The 19,630-nt window shown below is 52.0% G+C and overlaps 5 protein-coding genes across 5 annotated transcripts; 4 read left to right on the top strand and 1 right to left on the bottom strand.

Annotated features, from left to right (window-relative positions):
* Positions 1-767: 767 nt before the first annotated feature.
* BCR38DRAFT_338865 (uncharacterized protein) lies at positions 768-1,268 on the top strand (the record flags this gene model as incomplete). The annotated part of the gene is made up of 4 exons (XM_040855649.1): positions 768-820; positions 895-929; positions 1,004-1,118; positions 1,175-1,268. 4 exons carry the CDS (start codon positions 768-770, stop codon positions 1,266-1,268), a joined length of 297 nt encoding a protein of 98 aa, XP_040717445.1.
* Positions 1,269-1,751: 483 nt separating this feature from the next.
* Positions 1,752-4,287, top strand: BCR38DRAFT_408414 (CoA-ligase; the record flags this gene model as incomplete). Its single annotated transcript, XM_040858261.1, has 7 exons — positions 1,752-1,911; positions 1,983-2,269; positions 2,308-2,398; positions 2,468-2,542; positions 2,598-2,817; positions 2,862-3,891; positions 4,054-4,287. 7 exons carry the CDS (start codon positions 1,752-1,754, stop codon positions 4,285-4,287), a joined length of 2,097 nt encoding a protein of 698 aa, XP_040717444.1.
* Positions 4,288-5,024: 737 nt separating this feature from the next.
* On the bottom strand, positions 5,025-7,136 carry BCR38DRAFT_181549 (uncharacterized protein). The gene is made up of 2 exons (XM_040853939.1): positions 7,071-7,136; positions 5,025-6,811 (listed from the first exon to the last, which is right to left on the bottom strand). The coding sequence occupies exon 2, from the start codon at positions 6,703-6,705 to the stop codon at positions 5,140-5,142; it is 1,566 nt and encodes a 521-aa protein (XP_040717443.1). The 5' UTR covers positions 6,706-6,811; positions 7,071-7,136; the 3' UTR covers positions 5,025-5,139.
* Positions 7,137-12,133: 4,997 nt separating this feature from the next.
* BCR38DRAFT_484100 (Got1/Sft2-like family-domain-containing protein) lies at positions 12,134-13,338 on the top strand (the record flags this gene model as incomplete). The annotated part of the gene is made up of 4 exons (XM_040863708.1): positions 12,134-12,356; positions 12,562-12,682; positions 12,971-13,121; positions 13,186-13,338. The coding sequence occupies 4 exons, from the start codon at positions 12,134-12,136 to the stop codon at positions 13,336-13,338; spliced, it is 648 nt and encodes a 215-aa protein (XP_040717442.1).
* Positions 13,339-16,611: 3,273 nt separating this feature from the next.
* On the top strand, positions 16,612-19,326 carry BCR38DRAFT_484099 (uncharacterized protein; the record flags this gene model as incomplete). Its single annotated transcript, XM_040863707.1, has 2 exons — positions 16,612-17,946; positions 18,019-19,326. 2 exons carry the CDS (start codon positions 16,612-16,614, stop codon positions 19,324-19,326), a joined length of 2,643 nt encoding a protein of 880 aa, XP_040717441.1.
* Positions 19,327-19,630: the final 304 nt, after the last annotated feature.

Here is a 19,630-nt window from a genome sequence, read left to right as displayed (position 1 = left end):
AGCCTGGGACTCTACTGCCGAATTGATGGATCGAGTGCAGGTTGCTTGGAATTGGAGTACCAGCAGTCAATTGTGTGGTGTGGATTAGATAAATCGAGAAGAGAAAAAATGAGTTTTGAGATCGGTTCCTGAGGGTCTGGCCTCACCGCTGAGAGATGGGGGTGGAGATAATGGGCGAGTTGTTCAGCCGAGAATAATGTACATAAGCACTCTTGGCACGTCGATGTCAGATCGAGTTGACGTATTCCCGTCTCTAGCTGCAGCTGGATGCGTGTCAAGGCGCGCTATGGCTTGTAATTGACAAGAATACAAGTGACAATATTGAGAAATCACGGGTGGATGACTTATTCAGCTGAATTATTCGTTCCCGCGGTTGAAAGTCAGTTTCGCTTCCTGCTCATGATGGCGAGGGTCGTGATTTGGGCGAGGTTGGTTTCCACCGGTGGCCCAGCAACGGCGAAGAAACCGGCTTTGAGCGGTCCCGTCGCCGATGAGAAAGGTGGGGGAGGGGCAGCAGCTCCAAATGAGTGGGAACTGAGCTCGAGTTCTCCGAATTCGACGACATCATCGTTCGACTTTTGACACGGTGCTGGCCCCACCTGACAGAGGTTTTACAGCATGAGAATCCTTGGCCTTTCGGCTTCCAACAGCCACAGGACATATTTGACAGCCGCAGATAATCAGACCCGGCGACTGACTCGATCTTCCGATTCTGCCGGAGTGCACCGTCATTATCAACGAGCAATTCGACGCGTTCGACATGAACCATGAGCTCGTTCGGTAGTCCCGGCTCATCGCCATACTCTGGAAAGCCCACCCCGTAAGCTTAACAAGCTCCCAAGAGACCCGGCATTGAAAGTCATAGATGGTTTGGTATTGACAAAGCTCTACCAGACCACAACGAGGCAGCTTCCCTCTAGACCATGATGGTGAGCACTAGGAACCACGCACACGTATCGTTGTGTCCATGAACTCATGGCCGCTGCTTACCACCTGCCATTAGGGGAATGTAAACATGTCATGACCTCGTATCTCAACTGCATCAAGAAGGTTAAGGGAATGAATGACGAGGCCTGCCGCGAACTGGCAAAGGGTTATCTTACCTGTCGGATGGACAAGTAAGCTTCTAGCTGTCACGGACACCGTTGGCGGTGCTGATGTGCCTCATTCACAGGAACCTGATGGCCAAGGACGAGTTTAGAAATCTGGGATTCCCGGAGAAGCCAAAAGAACCCGAGAAGGGCGTCAAGGGTGAACTGATTTGGTAGGCAGAGAGAAGCTCTCTCCCACAGGTGCGACATCCGGTTTCATCGCCTAGTCCGGCAATGCTGGGGTCGAATATACGAGCTTTAATCGATACGATTTCAGCCGTCATCGTCTCCAGGTCTGCGGCAGTGAGGAAGCTCAGTAGCTTACGGGATGTGAGTCGCAGAGGCTCGGAATGAAACATTGGGAATATGGCGAGTCTACATGGTGGACTGGATCTCAGCTCTGGAAGTCGCTGGGCCGGTTTATTCCCAGCTTGCTCTGGGCGCTAACCAAGTTCCCCCTCGGAGGCAAAGCTTGCCAGTTACAAATCAAATGACGTCTTTGGCGGAGACTAGAGCGAGACAGCTCTCAACTTGAACACAAACCAATAATTTCCCCAAATATTTCGTGGTGTTTGGCACGTACACACATACTCGCTTAAAAGCTGCTCTGTGTGACGTTGTTGTGCAACGTATTTCATTGAAATCCAGAGCGCGGGCAACATGCGTCTCCGCAACTATAGACTCCAAGTCTCGGTTAAGTTACCGAGGTCTAACTACACTCATCCATTCAGCACCTCACGAGCTTCTCACAACTACGATGCTACGTTGAAAAACCTAAAAATTGGACGACATACACGAGTGATATTTCAAGGCTTTACAGGTGTGCTTTCTTAGACTCAACCACTAATCCCAACCATCACTTGTAGCACTGGTCGACTAACTATCCCGCAGGCAAACAAGCCACGGCCAACGCCAAAGAGTCCCTCGAATGGGGTACCGACATCGTAGGCGGCGTGACCCCCGGCCGTGAAGGCGAGCACTTGGGTCTCCCCGTTTTGCCCACCGTCCGCAAGGCGGTTGAGGTGCTAAAGCCAGATGCCACGGGAATCTATGTTTCTGCGCACCAGGCGACTGCGGCCATCGTGGAGGCTATCGAGGCCGAGGTACCGCTTATAGTTGCTGTGGCTGAGCATATTCCGTTGCACGACTTGCTCCGAGTAATAAATTTTTTTTCTTGTGTAAGTGGATTTGAACTGCGCTGACATGTCGAGGGTAGATACATGCTATCCTGAAAACGCAGTCGGTTTCCAGGTTGATCGGGGCCAACTCGCCTGGGATCATCTCGGCGGTTGGGAGGTGTAGGATTGGTGAGTGAACCCCGGAGTGGATTGTTAATTGAAGGATGACCTGACAGGTTATTCTTCTATTCGCTGCAGGGTTTCAACCGCTGCCATGTTTTGAGCCTGGTATAATTGGCATTGTGGCCAGATCGGGTACTCTTAGCTATGAAAGTAAGTTCAATCTCACATTCCTACTAGGCTTTCCAAATGTTGTGCTGACTTAAAGGAGCTGCCGCGTCCACACTCAGATCCGGCTTGGGCCAAAGCATGTGTTTAGGCGTGGGCGGGGATATTGTCCCCGGCACAACCCTCACAGATGGACTGAAGATCCTCGCAGAAGATGCAGACACCGAGGGCATTGCGTTGGTGGGAGAAATAGGAGGTAATGCCGAGCTTGAAGCTGCCGATTGGATCAAGCAGTACCGGGCAACGACCAAGACTCCCAAGTATGCAAATCTCAAGTAACTTAAGAGGATGTCGACTAAAATAGTATTTGGAGGCCGATAGTTGCCCTCGTCGCCGGTGTCAATGCCGTCCCAGGCCGGATCATGGGCCATGCCGGCGCATTTACTCTACCCGGAGAACCCACCGCACCAGCCAAGATAGAGGCGTTGAAATCAGCTGGAGCGACAATCATCAACCATCCCTCAAGATTCGGGTCAGTCCTCAAGACTATGCTCGCCGGCGCAATGCCCACAGGGGGTGGTATTGCATCCCCTCGCACTGCTTCACAAGGCCGAGGAATGCACACCTTGGCCCGCCGCCCTAGATCAACCAACAACACCACAACAGCCGCTTTTTCACCTCAGACCCAAAAGAGGAACATCTCACTGACACAGACCACAACCCTCGACCTCCTCCGGGAACATGGCATCGCGATCACTGACCCCGAAGCCCCCGCTTCAGGCCCCCAAAGGTTCCTAGCCATCTCCATCAACCGCTCATCCCGCAGCCCCTGCATAGTAGTCTCCACCACCAGCGACACCAGCACTTCTCAAGTCTTCGACTTCGACTACAATAAAGGAGCAGCTGACCTGCCCCTATCCTCCATTGCTACCGCCCTCGGCCTTGATAGCCTCTGCCTCCCATCCATAACCCACCTTCTCACCGAACTGACCACCCTCTTCGCCGAGAAAGAGGCCTACCTCCTTTCCACCCTACTCACCATCAACAACCCAGCCCAACCCATCATCTCCATCTCATCCGCCCACCTCCACCTCGACGACGCGGCCCTCCACTCTAGCGGCCGGCAATCCGAGATCCACTCCCTGCGCAACCTCTCCCTCGAAGACCCAGCCGAGCTCTCGGTCGAAAAATACGGAATTGCATACATAAAACTCCCCGACCCCAACGCCAACATTGGGACTTTAGTCAACGGTGCTGGCCTAGCCATGAACACGGTGGACGCGCTTGCCGACGCCGGCGGCAAGGCAGCCAATTTCCTCGATACGGGGGGAAAGGCGACGAGTGAGACGGTCAAGAGGGCGTTTGAGGTTATTTTGAGAGACTCTAGGGTGAAGGTATGTGTGTTATTCTATATATAGAACCATTGATCCATCCCTGTATATGTGTATTCATCTACCTTTGCATATCTCATTCCATTCCCTTCCCCCCTTTTCATGCACGACGGAGAATAAAAGCTACCTACACAACTCGACGCATCTAATGCTTGTTATGGGCAGTGCATATTCGTCAACATCTTCGGTGGCCTAACCCTAGGCGACATGATCGCCCGCGGTATCGTCATGACCTTCGAGGACCTACACATGAGCGTCCCCGTCGTGGTGCGCATCCGAGGCACCAACGAGGATGAAGGGCGGCGCATCATCGCCGAGAGCCGACTGCCGCTGTTTGCGTTTGATGATTTTGATGAAGCAGCGGCGAAAGCTACTGAATTGGCCAATGGGGCGGCATAGAATTGGTTATTTGCTTGGGCCGGCCGAGTCTTCTTTCAGTACTCGGGGTTTTACTCTATCTAGGTAGATATCGATAGGCTAGGGGAGTTTATACGACGTGCTCTGACATGGCTTACCTCGAAGTCATAGAATGCCACTGCATCGTGCAGACATGTTCTGATGTGGAATATTACCCCCGAGTCATACAACTATGAACAAGCTCCATGAGTGGGTTTGGTCTGTCTGTGTCTGTCATCTGTATATTTCCCCAATTCACCGTGTTCGCAACGGTGTATAAGCTCCAGGGTGAAAGGAATAGGTAGGTTAGGTACATGCGATTATATATGCTAGGCTCGCTGCGAAAGAACGACCTGCTACATTTGCGACCAAGCGTGTTTGTGAAGGGAGAAGATGAAGGAGAGTGAAAGACACTGCAAAGCGACGCTGATAATGAAAAGGGGGGAAACACAGAAACCCTATAAACTCCCTAGTTGCCCCGCTTAGGTATCATAGTGTAAAAGCAGAGTGCGCGTACCGTTTAATGAAAGAAAACCCCCCTTGGGCAGATGTCTAGAACTTGGCGGGCCCCAAGCTTGTCCGTCCATATGTCCAGTACGGTACATGATAGAATCCCCCCCCCCATAATCACTGCAACGAAACTCCATTCCTAATCAAATCAAGTAATGAAAAGAAAGAAAACAAAGAAAACAAAGAAAACGCCTGTCCACTCCCTAACGACCTCTTGATGCAGCACCATGTCTCTTCCTCGGAACATGCAGAATGAAAAAGAGCCAGCCACGTAAGCGGCGGAATGCAATGTGATATCAAGCGACGGCGCCGACCACCAAACGACTAGTCGGCATACCAGCAACACTATACAGTCAGGTCCATGCCGTATTCATCTTCCTCCTTGACATCGTCATCCGGATCATTCCAGAATTCATTGGGGTTGCCAAGATCTCCTGTCAGGTCGCCGCCATTGTGGTCCTCGGGACTGACGGAGATGGGATCGCCTGCGCTGCCACCGTTGAGAGACTCGCCCTTGTAGTCGGTGTGATGAGGTACCCGAAGACCGGAGCCATCGTAGCGCGAGTATGAAAAGTTGTGCACTTCGTTCTTGGCAATGGTCTCCATCAGCTCTGTTTGCATGCGCTTCTCGTCGTCGGTCAGCTCAAGCGGGAAGCTGCCACCAAGTTCGGCAATGTGGTTCATGAGCTCTTCTTGCTGTTGCAGCTTCATGTGCAGCATCCACATCAAGTCACGCGTCCAGCTAACAGCACCATTGAGGATGTCACCCTTGTTCGGTCCCTTGTCCTTATCCTCGATGGGAAGACCAGTCGTGATGCTGCCGGCACCTGTTGCTCGTTTCGCGCCTGGACCCGCCAGTCCCGATGTAGCTTGGCCAGGCTGGGAAATTCCCGTCAACGTAGGTGACAGGGGCGTTCCGTTTTGGATGAGTTTTCGAATCTTTTCGTCCTCCAGTCTGTGCATCGGGACCAGCTTGCTGAGATCTTGAATCCTTTCGTTGATATTGTCTCTTCGTCGTCGCTCCACAAGATTATGGGACTCGCGCCTTCGCTTTCTTTTAATTTCTTGAGCGGTGGCATGGCTCGAGGCGACACCGCCTAGCTTCGTCGGCATCGACGTGCCAGCAGTTCGTATCACATCGCCGATGTGAGGATGCTGTATGCCTTGTTGCAAGGGCGAAGAGAAGCCGGTGCCGGGGAACGAGGACATACTATTGGGCGTGTGCATCCACTGGGCCGAAGGTGACTTTTCGTGATTCGTATTGCTGGGTGTTCGGATTGGTTGAGTGGCAAACCCAGGAGATTCGTGGGAGCCAACTGTCAAATTTGCCATGGCTGTGGCTGTCTGCGATGTGAGGGGACTTCGCGTGTTGGAGGCTTTGCGCTGCATAGCTTGCGCTTGTGCTTGTGACAAGCGATGATTTGATTTGGCGTTCAGGTAATTGGGCTCGCCATCATTGTTCGCGTCGTTGCCGGTATGAGGGGAGCCTGAATAAGAGATGGGAGATTGCAACGAGTTACCAAAAGGCTGATGTTGATGTTGATGTTGCATCTGGCGGAATTGGGGTTGGCCGCCGTAACTGTGAACAAAGGGGCTTTGAATGGGGTCTCCCTCTGGCGTGTTCGAGTATCCGTTGATGTGTGACTGGTCCACTTGATGCGACGCATATACACTTTGTGGAAACCCCATACTCATGCCGTTCATGTTATTGAATTCTTGGCCTTGGTTGTTCATCGTAGTGGGTTGGTTGGCATCGGTTGGGCTGTGGCTATCTAGCGTCCCGAGCAGATCGTCGTCGGTGAACATGGCGTTACCGTTTCCGTAGCCAGACATGGCTAAGTCGTTGGGGTCAATGCTTCCACTGCCATTATTCTGGCCTCCCCCGAATTGGTTGAAACCGTACTGTGCCATAGCTGGCGTCGCGTTGGACTGCCGCAGAAGTCGAGATCGTGACCGTGGAAGTCTTTGGAGCGAATTATAGGCGAAAGCCTATCGTGGGATGTGTCGCCACTAATCACTAGAACATTGCAGGAATGCGTTAGCATAGCACCGTACATGAAGCAGAAGATAGCAAGCTGAGGGTCGACTCTGCCCCGCACCACCATGTACTCGACGACCGGGTTCGAGGAGCTGGGCAGTGTATATGGAAGGTGGGGAAGTGGTAGTGGAACAGAGCGGTCGCGATGAGGGTAGGCAATATTGGTCGCACCCTGGCGGCAAAATCGGAGGAATAACGCGCACGTTGTACAGTGAGAGGAAGAAAGTGGGCAACAAACCTCCGTGTTGAGTAAATTTTGCAAGTATTTGGGATTTGAAGTCGCTTGCAATGGCTGTTTATGAAGCCATGCAGCTATTAATGTGGCAGATTGAAGGTTGAAGGGAGTATGCGAGTTTATGTGTCGCCGGAAGTCTGGGAACAGTCTGTAAATGACGTCGGGAAGACCGGCAGAATAAGAGTTCCTCTTCGTCTTTCTCAAAGACGGGTCAGGTCCGTTGGACGAGCTGTTGGTGATGGATGACCAGAAAATCGCAAATGGCGAGCGACGGTTTTTTTTGTTCTCCGTTCGTGGCTCCCCAGTCCGAGTCGGAGCAGCGCTCGAACCCCAATGGGAGTTCGACGAATGTGAAGCGACACCCGCAGTACGTAGTTCCGACTCTCGTCAATGAGTTTGTTGCGCGAAACCAACAGGATGCGCCTGGGCGAACCGCAGCAACGATTGGCTAATGAACCGCCGGCCGAAGCGACAAAAAAGAAACGCTGCGCAGAGTGCAGAAAAAAGAGTTCTCCCAAAAGCTGACTGACTGACGATGTGTGCGCGCAGCAGTCCGGAAGATGGGCAGCGGGGTGGATATATGCGGAAATCCAGCCGTTCAGCAGTGGTGAATGTGTGACGTTGATCCGCCGCAAGGGAAGGTAGGTCTTCGGGGCCCTGGGCTGGTTCTGAGGCTAGATAGAGACGGTGACTCGTTAGGTTGAGAAAGAAGGTAGCGCTTGCGATCGGCTTGTTGGAGTCTCGTCTAGTGTGGTGCACCAAGGTCGATTCGTCGCCTTTCTCGGTTCGCAGACGGGTCGAGGCTTATGTGTGTCAGGTAATATCCGATGGCCTGACAATATCGGTCTAGAGGGTGTGGAGGAGCGTATGGAGAGAGTCCGGGGACAGAGTTGGAGATGATGGGATTAGAACCGAACGGGAAAGATTGCAGGTGGAAGATGATCCAGATGTTCCGAAACGTAAATCGGCGAGAGAGTCGGTTGGTGGAAGCGAACACAGATTATCGAAACTTGAGGTAAGGCAAAAGCTTCCAAGAATTCCAAGCCTCCTAAGCCTGATAAGTGGGCTGAAATCGAAGTAGCCCGGCGTTGCTGGCTGCGCAAGCTTCCTGGGCCTGCCTGGGCGCGAGCTGATTGAACAACAATACTATTGCTTACAGCCTAGGGTCCCTATTCTTACAGGGGCTGCTGCTGATGCTGCCGCCTTACACAATCTGACAATCGATAGACAGATTGGTGGAATAGAGGACAGTTTCCGAAATGGAAACCTCGAATACGAGACCTCGAATGCGGGAAAGTGATGTGTCGCGCGATTCAAGATGGGATGCGCACATATATTCGAGGATGCTGTTAATACTTCGTGCTGAGTCGCGGTGAGACCCGTCCCAGAAAAGAGGCGGTCGAGGTGAGAAGCTCGATGTTTGCAACCTTTCTAGGGAAGCCGAGGCCACGATGCCGACGATCGATTGGCTGGCGCGGATTTAGGGCCAGACCCCTGTGGACCGGGCTGGTCGCTCTTATTAGTTGTAGATCGCTCGCTGGAGAGCTAGACCAGTTTCTCTCAAAACCCCCAGCACTTGAGATTACCTTTCCCTGTCGGATTGATTGAACAACAGCGGACGGGATCTCCGTTTGATCACACCTGCTTTCTCGATTGCGGTAATTGTGTTTTTTTTGGTGTTGCCCGGAAATAGTGAACAGTGGTTGGCAGGACAGCTGCCCCAGATGATACTGCAGGCTTTAGAAGCCTTCAAGGTTCTTGACAGAAAACTCGAGATGCCAAGCTGACGTCGTGATCGAAGTCGACTCTAAGGCGTAGCAACTAGCAGCTAGTTACCCCGGTTTCGCAGAATCAAAGCCGAGTGGTTGTTGCAGACTTGAAAAGGAAGTACGAAAAATCCAAGACAAGTAAGCTTTTTTGTCCTTGTAAATGCACTCTATAACAGTTTCGACTCTCCTCTGGTAGACAGGATAGGTCGATGGCCGTGTTCGAGCGTTGCTGGAATGGCAAGCGAGAAAGCACTTCCGTTAGACCGGTCGTGTTTGTCACGGACTAGAAGATGTCCAATAATGGCCGGCAACATCCGGCAGACTCGCGGGTCTATAAGTGACAAGTCAATGACCTATGAACTAAGGTGTGTTTTGTTGTGTTGGAGTTCTGACTGCGGTTGGCGTTGCGCAGACGGCGGAAACCAGCGGCGTACTTCGTAGTTGCTGATGAAGGCGGTTCGTAGAATCGTAGTGCGATGGTCGAGAGGACTGTTTAAATTAATCACATCAGCCTTGTTGATGCTATGCGACCGATGGACGAAGAAGACTTTCGTTTTTGGGTCAGAGTGGGCTTCGTGGGGTATGCGAGGCGGCCGTCATCTTTTATATTCCAGTCTAAAAATACCACTTGCCAGGAAATGACCACTCAACCTGAGCATCCGCCAGAGCTTATCAAGTCTTCGATACCTGGAGCCCTTGCTTGCCCCAGAATGGTGTGTCTTCTGACTACTGTCAAAATAGTTTTACCCGCTTTTGGAGCAGTAGTAGTGGTGGGCTAGGACATTGACACTTCTCGCCGGCCCTTTCTCTCGTTGTCACTAGTCGCTCCTTGCCTTCTACTCTAATCTTCTGTGCGACTCTGGGCATTCTCGGAAGGCGACGAACAATGGAGGGCTGCACCCACGCCAAACGCGTGACGCGGTACAAAGTCAGCCATCCCACCTAGGTAAGACAAGAACACACCCTCTCTCTGGCCTTGGCTAGCGTAATCCATGGCAAAGTGCATATCCCGAGCATGGCATTATTGACAGACCGAACGTAAGGGTGGGTTGCAGCTCAACCTTGGAAACCTCGCAAAACTCGACCAGCAGCTCTTCCACTTGAGTCACTTAACGATCACCTTGGCTTAAACGCTTCGTGACCATTTTGGCTGTTGGCCGTATCCAACGATGGCGAAGCAGAGTCTGGTGCAAGGCACCGGTCTTGGGTTCAGAACTTGGCCCATCAGGACTATAGACTTGCACGTAATCCCCAGAATGCCACACTTCATGCTGACGACCCCATGTTAGTCTGGGGAACATACGCATAAGGCCACACTTAGCCACCTCGCTCGAGAGCTATAAGAGGCTGTCTTACCAAAAGTGTGAAGCCCCCGACGTGTTTTGGCTGCTGAAGCCCGCCAATGAATCCTTGTTTCCACCAGTGTCGATGCCAGGTACAGACGCTACTTTAGGCTTGCCACTTGAAGCTCTTACCAGCCATCCAGCCTTTTGAAGGTTACCTGCTTCAGTTGATAGTAGAGAGCGTTAGGATCATTATACTGGCTGGCGGCAATGGCGTTTCGTCGCAAAATGGCAAGCGTAGTCTTCTTCAATCAGGATTAACTTGAAGTGGTCGGGCCCTTAGACACGGTGTTGCTAAATGGGGGAGAGTCGCACGGCACTTCTAGGGTCTGTTCTTCAGATCTGCATCCAAGCGAGTGGTCGGGACATTATTAACGGCATGCCGCTGATGCTGGTGACGATCCATGGGGCAACATTGCATATAGTCGCAAGGGTACTGACAACCAATCACAAATGAAGCGTTTTATCTCCACCAGTTGGGGGTTGCGGTTTCTCGATGATAGCGCCCGTCCAGCACGGTGCGTAAGATGGCTTCGTCAAGTACGTAAACGGAAGCACGAGCGTGGAGCACGACTTTGGACGGCATTCAAGTCCGTTCAAACCCGTTCAAACCAGTTTTGCCCATGCCCGCCCACTCACATCCGCAAAGGCAGATGAGGGGAAGAAGCACCGGCGATTGAATATCTCCGTGTTTGCCGCTACTCCGACCACCCAAAACTCACTTACACACACACCCATTCCGATCAACTGTGTGCTTTGGTGTCGCGTAGATGACTTCTTCAGCATCTGAGACACGATTACTTGTTGCAAGTGCATAGCGCTCTCGTATCATGGATGGCATCCATCAGCATGTAGTTGGCGGAGGAATTTGCCCGGCCACACCACTGACCCGTACTGACAGTACTGATTTTACTCAGGTAGTCTGGCCTCAAGATTGCGTGGGCATTAGTTGGACCAGCAGGCTGCTACCAAGTATCTGCCACAAGGCCGATTTTGGCGTAGAAACAGATACTCAATAAAGCTACCTTTTAGTCGTAGGACGTTGGCCGAACTTCAAAATATCGTCTCTCACTCTTCATTGACAGGGGGCATTAAGAGGCAAGACGTCCCAATCCTTGGAACCCCAACGAGATCAAAAGCTGCCGAGCGAATCTCCAAGCTCGCCTTCACCGAAAGCTCTCCCATAACACAGCAAACGGACAATAACTTCTCTTGCGAGTGATTTCAGGGAATTGATGAGAAGAACCGGGACAAAAGGCCATCATCCCACCGTCGCCTCTGCTTGAGTAATCAGTAGAGAGCGTCAGGTTATTAAAGGTCATTCCCAAGTGGTTACCATTTCTGCACTCCACTCTTCATCAACCGAATTTTGAGGGCCGCCTCCTTGACTAATTGCTGGACAGAAAACTTCACGAGTTCCGATCAGGTGCCGTAAAATTCCAAAGTCTTGGAAACCATCTTCTCTTCAATATACATTGCTTCGTGTAATGGTGTGCCTCCACTCAACCACTAGCTACAAACTGGAGCGATCCATTCGGCCCATAGTTATTTGATTCGTACCCACGAATGCGCCTGCCGCAACACACCTCTCGGGACTATCGGAACCCACGGCACTCAAACCGTCCGTCCCCACTCTATGCAAGGCTTACCTTGGCTTATGACCAATAGTATTCGCCCTCCCGTCTACACCCTCAACACGACAACGACACATCCTTCTTTCAACCCACAGCCTCATCATTTGCCCAACTTGTTCTCTAAGGGAGGGTCATCGGACACACCTGATTTCCATCAAATTACGACCTCGATCCACCCGCCGGAGTTTACACATAAATCGCATACGTACTGGACGCCTGAGGCTTCGAACCCGCACTAATTTAGGCCTTCGGCTTGGGCAAAGCAGCAACTGCCAGAAGAGCTGCGGACACGAGACGAGGAGAATACACACCAAAACATCATGGCTTCGACATCATTTCGAGAGTCCATGAACTCGCTGGGCTGGTCCCGTCGCGAACCAGACATGCCCGTCAATACCAACCAGCAGTCGGGGTTGCTCTCGTCCATCAAATCGCTGAATCCCTTTGGCGACCGTGGGTATGTTCAGCTTCCGACGGTAGAGGGCGCGGGTGCCCCTCTGCCGGCAAGCAATCGTCGCGAAGAAGAAGAAGGATGGTTCGTACGTGAGTGCAGCATCCGTTTCCTTTACTGCGTCCGTCTTCGAATCGCCGCCCCGTCTCAATTTCCCTGCAGTGTGCCCTGAAGGCAACCATGTGCTGCGCATGTTAGGTAAAGTAGACCACTGCGTAACATGTCTCACATTTGCACATGGTCAATTATTATCCCCCACTGTCGCAAGGCTGACCCAAAATCTCGATCTTGTCATAGTGAGTCGATGGGACCGCATGTTGATATTCGGTGCCTGTAACATTGCCGCGCTGGCATGCTTCGTGCTTTGCTTTGCACTATGGCCTATTCTATTCCCGCGGCCTCGCAAGTTCGCCATTCTGTGAGTCCTTGGAGCCCACCCCTTGCCAGCCTTCACACCATCTTTGTTGGCCTGTCCTCGTGACCAATATAGGCACAGCTCACTGGCTATACCGTTATCGCCCTCCAAGTCCCGGGCTCCTATGCAACGAGCCGCTCTGCATATGCGGCCGATCTTGCATGGGCCACGGGTGATCAACCATATGGAGATAACCCTTGAGCCTCTCTTAACCCCTGTTGCGACATCGCCTGTCCATTGCCTGTTGACATGCAATCCTTACTGTCGCAATGCTAATAATGTTTGCTTCAGATGGTCCTTCGGCTCCATTCTGTTCCTCTGTTCATTTGGGGCTGTGATGGGCCCTATGACTTACGTCCGGCACCTGCTGTCTGGAAACCGTCTGCCTTTCACGGCAGCCTATTTCGGGTCCATCTTTTTGACCTTATTCTTCTCCCTCGGTGTGAGTCAATCATATCATATTGTTGCTGTGGCGCGCACAAGGCTGAAATACTGATATCTCGTAGCTCCGAAGTACATTTCTGACATTGATATCGGCATTCATCCAGCTCGCCTGTCTTGCCTGGTACCTAGTCAGTTATTTCCCGATGGGCTCAAATGGTCTGCGTCTCGCCACAACGTTTGGGGCGCGGAGGGCTGCCGCGTGGGTAACCGGTTAGGCCTGTTGAGCAGCGAAGATACAGTTATCACGAGTCGCCTCATTTTGTCAAGCAGGGGCTGCGCACGCAGTCCAAGATCGCCCCTTGTGACATTTGCCGAATTCAAGAAGAGACCTACCAAGAGTCCAACCTCTCGAAATGTGGGGTTAATGCATGCCTTCCAATCGAAGTGGCAGGCCAAAAAGTGTGGCCTGTTCCCACCACAGAGTTAGTCCTGTATATCAGTGTATGTGTGTTGGAATTGTACCTGAGCACTTATGCCAAATATGTAAACCTTGGCGCAGTTCTCTGGGATCATGGCAGACGGGCCACGAGAGGAAACAAGGCCAGCCAGATTTGTCGTCTCAGCCTGGAACGATGCACTGTGACACGGCCGAGGTTAAGCAGATGGGAAGTCCCGTACCAATTACATACCGTGCGTTCTGCCAAAACCACGTTGTTTTGCGGCCCAGATCTCTCATCTCCAAATTAGAGTTTGAGATCCTGACGACGGGCTTCAAGGTGATACGTTCGTGATATATCTAGGGTCGTGTCCGAGACCAGCAAACACAACCTGAGATTACTCGAAAATTCACCAATAAGCGACCATGGAGTCCGCGTCAGGTAAACTAGGACGGTAGAATAACACGAAGGCTAGAAAAAGTTGGAAGGGTTGTGTAATTCGACTTGACCTGGAAAACTGGCTGGGCTTTAAATAAATTTAGTTTACAGTAGACCAAGGTTCTCCTTGGTAAATGGAAACTTGTTCCTGGGGCATGTGGGCACGTCCATTGCATCGTCAAGTGTTGGCTTCTACTTCTACCAGACTGCTAAGTAGGGAACCGGTATGCACTTGTCGAATGACCGGCCTGCATGTGGTAAAATTATTTCCGCCATTGACTAATGCACTAGTGCGACCCCAGTAGAGATAATAGAATGGCCAACTACTTTTAGACTAAGCGTAAAACGACTTGAGCAAATGAGATACACTTCAAATATGATCTCAATCATTGCCGTCTTTCAATGTTTTCAATGGTAGAATCAATGACATGACAGGGTGTACATCAGCCTGGAGATGTGACATCGAGCATCTGGGTCATGTATGACATAACCTTCACAACATCAACTTTACACAAAAGCGAGGCAGGAGGATCATGGGCTCGGGATGCCTTGCTAATCAAAATGTGTGCTGCCTCGGCTTCCAAGATTTGAGTCCCGCTTTGTTGTACTCTGAGTTTAAAAATACTTTGTAAATGTTCGGACAAAGCCAGCGTCCACATCGACCCCCTCATGTGTAAGACGGAAGCATTGTAATATGAATCACTGCTCCGCTCACCGATTTGGTGGTATTCATTCATCAGTGGGCAACAAGTACTCCGCAAGTTTAGTGACCAAAAATGTGTAGCAGATTCTTCACGTCATAACATAATGGATAGTAGCAAACGGCGCTTGTGAGTCGCAATCGCTGCAACGTGGAGAAGCAAGTTCACTCGGGTTCCGGGTGCATCTAACCTTGCTACGCCCATCTGGCGGCAAAATGCACACAACGTGGGAAGATAATTTTGAAATCTAGATTCATGGGTGTCCATTAATAGTTCCAGCAGGCTCAATATCATCATGCGAAGCAAGCAATTGCATCATGTCATGTGCTGGTGAATTCATGATCCAACTGCATCCGATCAACTTCTCCATAGCTGGTTCATATTCACGCATCATCATCAGCGTCGGACAGGGTGAGCTCCACCCTCAAAGGTGACATTATTAATCATAAACCGGCATACTAAAGCATCGCTTCCCTGGCCCAATGGACGGCCATAGAGTAAAAGAAAGTGAACATCCAAGGCTTCAGGGCTTGAGGGCATCAATGAGCAAAATCACCTCGAGGGAGTGAGTGCTTGCATTTGCGCAATGCACAAGTTACTGGGAGATGGGGAATGAGAAACTCAGTATCAGAATCAAAAAAAAAACGTACCGGCAGTTTTCCGTTTTTCCATGTTCCCCTCCGTCATTGCCCTCAAAGGCAACTAGCGCTAGGCCGTGGGCTATTTTTTCCTCCTCCATTTGCATGCGAGCCCCTCCATTCACCTAGTTTATTACCCAATTCACTGCGGATCCGTCACTGTCCATCGATAGTGGTGAAGAGGGTCCCATCAAAAAATTGTCGTCGGCTCCCAGGGCAGACAGCGAAACTTGAACCAGCAAGAAAAAAATAATTTTTTCCGATTTGCACACAAAATCATACCCGCCGCACACCACACACACAATCCTTCTCTCTCTTTTCGATAGCCTTCCCTACCTCTCTGTCAAACGTTCTCTGGTGGTCTCCGGACAAAGCTGAGACAGCAGCAGAAGCAGAAGTAAGAAGCGCCATCGAACGCAAGACAGTCAGTCCGCCTCTTCACTTGTTACCTTGTCCCCCTTCCCCACCTCCCCCTCCATCGTCGTCCCGATTCCTCGATTGTTCGACGAGCGCCTGGCACAGCTCTCTTGTCGACTTTTGCACATCGACTCCGACGGTCCGAGCTGCTCCTGGTCCCCTCGCTCGAGAATTCCAGGAACGCTTGGGACTTGGGCACGTCGTCCTATGGTGACTTCTCTCTTCCTGGCATCTGCCGTCCTTCCGAGGCCACGTCGGTACGATTCACCAACCCGTTGGGCAAGCAACAGTCATTTTCCATCAGGTTGATTTTACTTTTGTTTTTGAATCTGGCATTTCTGTAATACTTTTGACCACAAATCCTTCGTCCTTTACACCTCCGCCCTCCGCGCCGAAGACAATTCCCTGAGCCTCTCCAGGCTTTTTATCGTCACAGACCCTAACTCCATTAGCAGAAAAATTCCAGGCTCCTTCCGTTTTTCCAGCCCTTGCGCAACCAATTCTCCAAGCTCGTTGCAGCCTGCAATTGGCTTGTGGTTTCACCCCGCACTCACCACCCTCTTCGACTTGGGAATTATTTTTCCATTGCGATTGGTTTGGCCCTCGAAGATTTGACCTATTGTCCACCTATCTCAGGGCAACGTCTCGAATCCGAGTCAGGAGCTGACGTGAACACATCTCAGTGTTCCATTCGACTGGCCAATCATCTTGACCGAACGTCACAAAGAACCGATAGTCTGCCCATCGCGGTGACGAGCCCTAGCCTTTTGGCTTTCGTGGAGGCTCGCCTTGAAGAGTGAGGTGTGATTTGGGTCACCTGTCCTTGTGATCCCTGGTGCGAAGGTGTACGCGGGAAGAGCAGTTTCTACAGCACCAGGCGCAAACCTCGACTTCGATTCCGAAGTGCAACAGAGATCATGTCTACTCCGTTTTCCTATGCCCAAGCGGCTAAAGGCCAGTTCACGGCCAAGCCTGCGGCGCCGCAGTCAGTATCGAGCCAGGCTGCATCAACCACGAGCAGTCAGAGTCAAGTTGGTACAGTCGGTACCACGACGAACACCCCTTCGGTGGCTGCGTCAACTACATCGAATGACAACGATGCGAACGAGAACGCTGTGGAGCCCTCAGAGTCATCGAGCAAGAGCAATGCGGGATCGACCATGCAGCCAGCCAAGGAAGAGGAGTCCTCCGCTGAGATTGCACCCGAGGAAGCCTCTCAGCCTATAGTCCAGGAGACCAAACAAGTCGCAGATACTTGGGTCCCAAGCACCGAGAGACGGGGTATGGGCCCGAACTCTTCTTCTACACGTTCTTCCGACATCGTCGAGACCAAGAAGTCCAGGAAATCCAAGAAAGCACGAGGAGACAAGGATCTGGAACAAGATCCGTCCGTCGAGAAGGATAAGGATTCCGAGGCACCAAAGGTTGAATTGTCTGAAGCTCCCATTCCAGCAGTAAATCCCTGGACACAACGAGCGGCCTTGCAGCAGAAGTCAACGCCGGCTCAGTCATCCACACCTTCCCGGGCCGCGACGGCTGGGGGCAACGCCTCCCCGGCTACGACCGCCTTATTCAGCTCCGTGGAAGCGAAGTCTAGACCTGCCCTGAACAACGACGCTGAAAGCACGATCTCGCACGGTAGGCCGGCTCCTAATGGAGTCAAGAGTCAGAGAAGAGGAAACGAGCCGGTGCGTGATGGTAGCGACCAGGCCGGGCGCAGATCCGCGCCTCGGGGAAGCCGCATAGGTGATAAGGGCGAAAGGCGAGTCGGCGAGCCGCTGCCTGTTGTGTCGGATGTACACTTGTGGCCAACTGTCGAGTCCGCAATCACTGGATCCAAGGCTCAGGACAAGACGGACAAGCCGCAGGAGAAAGAGGAGACCAAGGAAGAGTCGGGTCCAAAAGAGAAGACAAAGTGGGTGCCTGTACCATATGTCCCGACTGTGAATTTTCAGACCCCGCTGCCGACTCGAGGCGGACGTGGCGGTCGTCCAGCCGGCTCTCGGGGCGGACGGGATACTGGAGTTCGCGGTAATCACGCTAGCGGTTCGTCTGTGGACAGATCACAAGCAGCGGCGATGAAGTCTGCCGGTGGTTCTCATGATGGCGCAGTAAACGGACAGGCTGCTTCAGCTGCGTCGCACATGGTCAACAGGGCTTCGGTGGACAACTCAGGAGCCCGAGAAATGAACAAGTCCTCAGCTGGAATGACTGCCGAAGCTGTCAAATCTTCTGCTGATCCATCTCCATCGGTTAGTTGCCTGCTCCAGCCCTAAAGTGGTGCTCAACGTGATTTTTCAATGACTAATCCATCTGTATAACAGATTAATGGCAAGGATGGGCTTTCCAAGCAGAGCCAAGGAGAGTCCAACGGTTCCGCACTAAATCAGCAGCAGTCTTCCGGGGCCCCAACTGGATCGGATTTACGCATCGAGTCGAGCTCTTGGGTAGCTGATCAGTCCAAGGAGTCCCTGTTCCCCAGTGCGAAGGAGTCAAAGCACCATTCCAACAACCGTAATGAGGGCGGTTCTCGGTCACGAGGTGGGAACCGAGGTCGAGGTAACCACCAAGGGGCGAATGGTCATCACCCCGCTTATAGTGCAAGCGGCCAGTCTTTTGGCATGCCTCCCCGCCAGAACTCGTACCCTGCCAACTTTGCGGTGCTATTTGGCAATCAATACCCTGGTCCCAACACTGGCCATGGCCATCGTGGATCGAACCGCCATAACTCGACGTCATCCAACTATTTTAGACAGCCACAAACCAGTGGCGCTCGAATTTCCCCCGCCCAGACCAGTAGCAATCAATACGACATGTCGCTGCATCCGGCTAGCAACTTCCCCTCGTACGGAGCCCCCTACGGCTTCACCGATGGCAGCAGTATTCTGGATCTAGTCAAGGGCCAGCTCGAGTTCTATTTCTCAGTTGATAATTTGTGCAAGGATACTTTTCTTAGAAGGCACATGGATTCTCAGGGTTTCGTGTTTATCGAAGTTATCGCCGGGTTCAGACGCATGCAGAATATGACGACCAACATCGATGTGATCCGCGTCGCATGTGAGGACAACCCAGAAGTTGAGATTGTCATTGGTGCTGACGACAATCGCACACGACTTCGCCGAAGACATGGTTGGGAAGCGTGGGTTTATCCCCCGGGGCAACGACATGAGTCAGTCAATTATGATAACGGCCCTTCGAACTGCTATTACTATAGCAGACACGCGTATGGCCTCTACCAAGCAGCCACACACGGAGCTTACCCCTTGGACTCTCCTCCCATGTTCTCCCCGAACGGTGTTGACGCTCAGTTCGCTCCTTACATGAATGGAGCCACGTATGTACAGGCCATGGGCAACGGCATCAATGGCATGAATGGTGTCCATAGCCAAGCTCCCGTGGGAGAGTCTCAGCTGTCTGCCGAAGTGCCCGAGTTTTCGCCTAGTGGCGCTATGGGTGCCTCGGACTTGGGCAGTGCTGCACCTGGAAGAGATTCGGCCAAGGTTGGCCAGCACACAACCGGCGTCAACGGTGAGGCGGCGCCCCTTACCAATGGCACTCACGAGGAAATTGCGCAACCATATCAACCACCATATACGAACGGGGTTGGTGATGCTGTTGAAGCTGAGATCTAGTTTCACTGCAGTATGCTGCCGGCCTGAGCACCTGTACTACGACACTATGTGTGGGAGGCTGGTCCAGGACACATCAATGGCAAGCGTGCTTGCAGGCGTTTCGCAGTTTGTGCTTTGCGGCAGTACCGGAGGTGCGAAACGGTGATTTCTATCCACTTCTTGATATGAATACGAAATATGACACCCCACTGTCTATGAGCGTTTGCCAGCAAAGGATCTGGCAAGATATATTCGACATAGGTGGGCTTTTGGGTTGCAAATCATGAGATGTTGGATGCGGTCTTTCCAACATGACCCGGGCGCA

Source organism: Pseudomassariella vexata (genome assembly GCF_002105095.1).
Source record: "Pseudomassariella vexata strain CBS 129021 chromosome Unknown BCR38scaffold_5, whole genome shotgun sequence".
Classification (NCBI taxonomy): Eukaryota; Fungi; Ascomycota; class Sordariomycetes; order Amphisphaeriales; family Pseudomassariaceae; genus Pseudomassariella; species Pseudomassariella vexata.
The sequence above is the reverse complement of the archived record's forward strand: the minus strand, read 5'-3'. Positions and strand labels throughout refer to the sequence as shown.